The sequence below is a fragment of the Emiliania huxleyi genome (genome assembly GCF_000372725.1).
Source record: "Emiliania huxleyi CCMP1516 chromosome Unknown EMIHUscaffold_174, whole genome shotgun sequence".
Classification (NCBI taxonomy): Eukaryota; Haptophyta; order Isochrysidales; family Noelaerhabdaceae; genus Emiliania; species Emiliania huxleyi.
This window is the reverse complement of record NW_005200844.1, coordinates 106,370-110,860: the sequence shown is the minus strand read 5'-3', so window position 1 is coordinate 110,860 and position 4,491 is coordinate 106,370. Positions and strand designations below refer to the sequence as shown.

Below are 4,491 nucleotides of genomic sequence, written 5' to 3'. Positions count from 1 at the left end.
GCTTATACATGGAGGTCCTGTGAGCAGATCGAGACAGATCGAGACAGGGGGCGGGCAGCGGCAGATCGTCGAGAGGGGCGAGGCGCGCCGAGGCGCGCAAAGTTGTCCCTCTGGTCTGCGCGGACTTGGGGCGGCGCCAGCGCCGACCTGTCGCCCTCGCGCGCGATGGCGAGCAGGCGCAGGTGGTCAACCACCTCGTGGGCAGGAGGGCGGGAGGTGGAGGGGTGGCAGGAGGGCGGGAGGTGAAGGGGTGGAGGGCTCCGACCGGCCTTGAGAGGAGGCGGCGTGGGACGCAGTGGACGGCTCCGAGCCGGAGAGAGCTCTTCAGAGGGCGGGCAGGCGCAAACGGCAGGCGGCAGGCGGAGGCGGCAGGGGGCAGGCGCAGGCGGCAGGCGGCAGGCGGCAGGCGGAGGCGGCAGGGGGCAGGCGCAGGCGGCAGGCGGCAGGCGGCAGGCGGAGGCGGCAGGGGGCAGGCGGACGCGGCAGGGGCAGGGGGCAAGCGGCAGGGGGCAGGGGGGCAGGCGGAGGCGGCAGGGGCAGGAGGCGCTCCACTCGCCTTGCCGAAGCAGTACGCCGAGAAGTCGATCGAGACGCAGCCGTCGTCGCTGTCGTCGCCGCCGCCACCCGCCGGCGAAGTGGTCGTGGCCTGCGCCCACATCTCGTCGTCGAACTGGCTCGCGAGCGGCGAGCCTGCGGACGGTGCCGCGGACGGTGCCGCGGGCGGTGCCGCGGGCGTGTCGCGGACGGTGCCGCGGACGGTGCCGCGGACGGTGCCGCGGACGGTGCCGCGGACGGTGCCGCGGACGGTGCCGCGGACGGTGCCGCGGACGGTGCCGCGGACGGTGCCGCGGGCGGTGCCGCGGGCGTGTCGCGGGCGTGTCGCGGACTTATCGCGGAACAGAGCTCTCTGCCACCCAAGGCTTACGCCGCGCGCACGGCACGAACACCCCAGCGGGTCAAAGGCAAACAGCTGGTGTCGCGGACGTGTCACGGCCGCGTCGTGGACGCGTCCTCCTCCGCATCTAGGGCGGCGCATCTCCATATCTCCCCCATATCTCCCCCATATCTCCCCCATATCTCCCCCATATCTCCGCGTCTGGGGCGGCGCGCCGGCGCACGCCCGAAGTGTGGAGCGCTTGGCCGACATGCGCTCCTACGTGCTGCATACGCCAACATCGGGGCGGGCGTGCGGCATTGTGCAGTGTACTCCCGAGCAGTGAAGACACGGGCTGCATACAATGAGTGCAGCCGAACACGGTCGACTCTGGATCGGTAGTTGGAATACATGGATACGTATTCCGCGTCTGGGTTCCGCTCCCCCGTCACGCACAAGTCGACCACGTCCTTCGTCTCGCCGAAAAAGAAGGAGACGAACGACTCCTGCGACGCCCGCACAAGCAGGGTGAGACTCTGGCCCCGCGACGAAGCCCCTCCCCCGCCGCCCACGCCCCCCCGGGGGTAGACAATGGGAGAAAAGTGTGGGCGCCTCGCGCTCGAAGGCGCCCTCCTCGCCGTCCTGCGCCTCGAGCGCGGCGTCGAGCGCGCGCGCCTCCGCCTCAAGCGCGCGCGCCGCTCCCTCGGAGAGTGCCGCGGCGGGCCCGTCGCTCCCCTTTGGGTCGCGGAACGTGCTCAGGCAGTGCGGGCACTCCCGCAACGGCCCCGCCCTCGCCGCCGCCGCCTCGCCCGCCGCCGCCTCGCCCGCCGCCGCCTCGCCTGCCGCCGCCTCGCCCACCTCGGCGGCGGCGGGCGCGCGCTCAAACATGGCGGTCAGGCCGAAGAAGGTCAGCTGAGCGGCCAGCACTGCCTCGAGGTCCTGCGTGGAGGAGGCGGAGGGGACACATGCCGGTGCTGGCGTGGAAGTGGAGATGTGGACTCCGCCCTCAAGACTGCGCGCACCTCAGGTGCAGTCGGCCGCGGCGGCGGGTCCTCCGAGCTCGCAATCTTGGCGAACTGGTGGAAGTCCAGGATCTTCTTGAAGGCGGTCGGGTTGACGTCCATGAAGATGCGGCCGTTGCGGTCGCGCTGCAGCCTGCTCTCCCACCGCCCGGAGAAGAGTGCGGCGAGCCGAGTGCCGGGAAAGAGCGTCAGTGTGTCCCTCGTCGTCACGACGCGACAGCCGCCCACGTTGAGCTTGATTCGGTCGGATGGCCTGACGTCGCCACCACCGTTGTCAGCTGCAAGTGCCGACCGTCGGGCGCCCAGCGCGGCCTTTCTCGCGTCGAGCTCGCTCGAACGCGTGCGAAGCGTCGCTCTCAGCGCGAGCAGCTCGTCAAGGCGCGCGTCCGCGTCGCGCTGGGCGGCAACGAGCCGCTTTGCCGTCATCACACGCGCGTCGCGTCGCGTCCGTTCGCGCTTGGCCTGCAGCTCCGTCGCTTGGCCTGGCAGTCTGGCCGGAAATCCGCTTTTTCTTTTGTTTTGTGTGTGTTTGTGTGACGCCGCCGCCGATTGCCCGCCGCAAAAGAGCTCACTCGCCTGACCCGCCCTGATCCAAACCAGTTGCTGCACCACCCGATGCTGCCCGTCCTCGCCTCGCCTGCGCTCGCCGCCGGCGCTCTCGGAGCCGCGCTGCCGCCACCCTGCCTGTGCATCTTTGACGTGGATCGGACGCTGACCGCTCAGCAGGGCAGCGCAGGGCGATGTGCTGGCACCGAGGAGCAGGGCGGCGTCGTTGACACCGCATACGGAGGCGGCACGCTCGTCCTCTCCGACCTCGCCGTGAACCTCCACACAACCATTTGCGCCGCCTGCCGATTTGCGATCATCTCAGCTGGCCCAGCCGGCGGCGAGGGCTCGCTCGAGCGCACAGCGCTGTGGCGCGTGCTCGGCGGGGGGGCGAAGGCGGGAACAATGCCGGCCTGGACTGCATGGCCAAACCGGGATGGCCGCTCGCCGTTTGTGGTAACAGCTCCCGAGGGCCGCAAGCAGGAGGCGGTGCCCGGCATCCTGCGCTGGTACGAGCGAGAGCGCCGCACCAGCATCGATGCATCGGCCGTGTACTTCTTCGACGACAAGCCCAACAACGTGCGTCCCTTCGTGGGCAGCGGCTACCACGCGCGGCAGGTGAGTTGCGCCAGCCGCGACACGAGTTCGGCGGCGCGAGGCGACTGCGGCGGCACTGCCGCCGAGGCGGCCTCTGCGTGGACCGGAGTTGCCATTTGCGGCTCACTGTCGCCGCCGCCGCCGCCGCCGCCGCCGCCGCCGCCGCCGCCGCCGCCGCCGCCGCCGCCGCCGCCGCCGTCACTGCCGCCGCCCCCGTCACCGCCGCCGCCCCCGACGTCCCCGCCGCCGCCGTCGCAGCCGCCCCTACGACCGCCGCCTCCGTCGTCGCGGCTCCAGCCTCGCCGCTGCACCGTCGCCGTGGTTGGCTCGTCCGTGGCTGCTGGGCTGCAGGCGGCGCCTTCCCCGACCACAGGCGAGAGGCCTCTTGGGTGGGCGGGGCGGCTACGGACGGCTCTCGCGGACCCACGCCACGGACTCGTCCTCTCCAACTCTGCCGTGCCCGGCGCCACCGTCGCCACGACGGCGCCGGTGCTGGCTGCGCTGCTCTCCGGGCCCGAGGTCCCCGGCACGGTCGTCATCGGGCTGTCCCTCGCCAACGAGGGCCTCGCCAGCGCCGGCTCAGAGGCTGCGGCCCGCCAGCTCGCCGACGGCTTCCTGCTCGGGCTGCACGAGCTCGCCTCGAGCGCGGAGCGCGCCGGCGCGTCGGTGGTGCTCGGCGGGGTCTACCCGAATGATGACTTGGACCTGACCCAGACGCGCGAGCTGCGCCGCACGCATGCTCGCATGGCCGCGTGGCGGTGGCCCGTGATCAACTTCCTCGAACGGACAGAGGCCGGCGCGGGCCAATCGCCGCTCGCGCACTGGCAGCCGAGGATGCGGGCGGACGCATGGCACCCGAACGAGGAGGGCCACGCTGCAATGTTTGACGCCATCAACCTGCGGCTCTTCTTGCAGCCCGCCGGCTGCGGACACGGCCGGCCGCCGCTCTTGCCGCCCGCCCCGCCCACGTTTCCGCCGCTCCAGCCACACCTCGAATTGAAGCCGCACCCGCCTCGCACGCCGCCACGCTCGCCGCCTCGCCCGCCGACGTCACCATCGCCGTCGCCGCCCGAGTCGCCTCCTGCCGGGCCCACGCTCTTGGCGGCACGGGTACGGGCACGGGTAGAGTATGGCGCCGCCGCCCTGGTGCGAGCCTCGCTGCGCGCCCTGATGGCCGGCGCTGCCCTGGTGGTAGCCTTGTACATCCTTTGGGCTTGCAGCGAGTGTTTGAGCAACGCCGCGATACCCACCCTCACCGCAGCAGGCGCGCGCGCCGGCCCTAGAAGCCGCCGTCACGTGCCCCTGTCCGCGATCGAGCCCGACGTGGACAACGAGGGAAGCAGCACGTATACCACTAGCTAGAGAGTCGTACTGAGTCGGTCGGACCCCCCCCGCCCCCCCCTAAGGCGAGCCGGGAGTGAGGCGAGCCGTGAGCGCACCCCCCCCCCCCCC

The 4,491-nt window shown here is 72.2% G+C and overlaps 2 protein-coding genes across 2 annotated transcripts in view; one reads left to right on the top strand and one right to left on the bottom strand.

Annotated features, from left to right (window-relative positions):
• Positions 1-2,322, bottom strand: part of EMIHUDRAFT_231613 (hypothetical protein) — a gene marked incomplete at both ends in the record, with an annotated part of 3,294 nt that extends 972 nt beyond the window's left edge. The window contains 3 exons of the mRNA XM_005784009.1: positions 1,257-1,380; positions 1,733-1,813; positions 1,897-2,322. Coding sequence (XP_005784066.1) covers positions 1,257-1,380; positions 1,733-1,813; positions 1,897-2,322 — 631 coding nt within the window. The remainder of the gene's footprint in view (positions 1-1,256; positions 1,381-1,732; positions 1,814-1,896) is intronic.
• A 189-nt stretch (positions 2,323-2,511) lies between these two features.
• Positions 2,512-4,491, top strand: part of EMIHUDRAFT_112694 (hypothetical protein) — a gene marked incomplete at both ends in the record, with an annotated part of 12,108 nt that continues 10,128 nt past the window's right edge. The window contains 2 exons of the mRNA XM_005784008.1: positions 2,512-3,060; positions 3,298-4,185. Coding sequence (XP_005784065.1) covers positions 2,512-3,060; positions 3,298-4,185 — 1,437 coding nt within the window. The remainder of the gene's footprint in view (positions 3,061-3,297; positions 4,186-4,491) is intronic.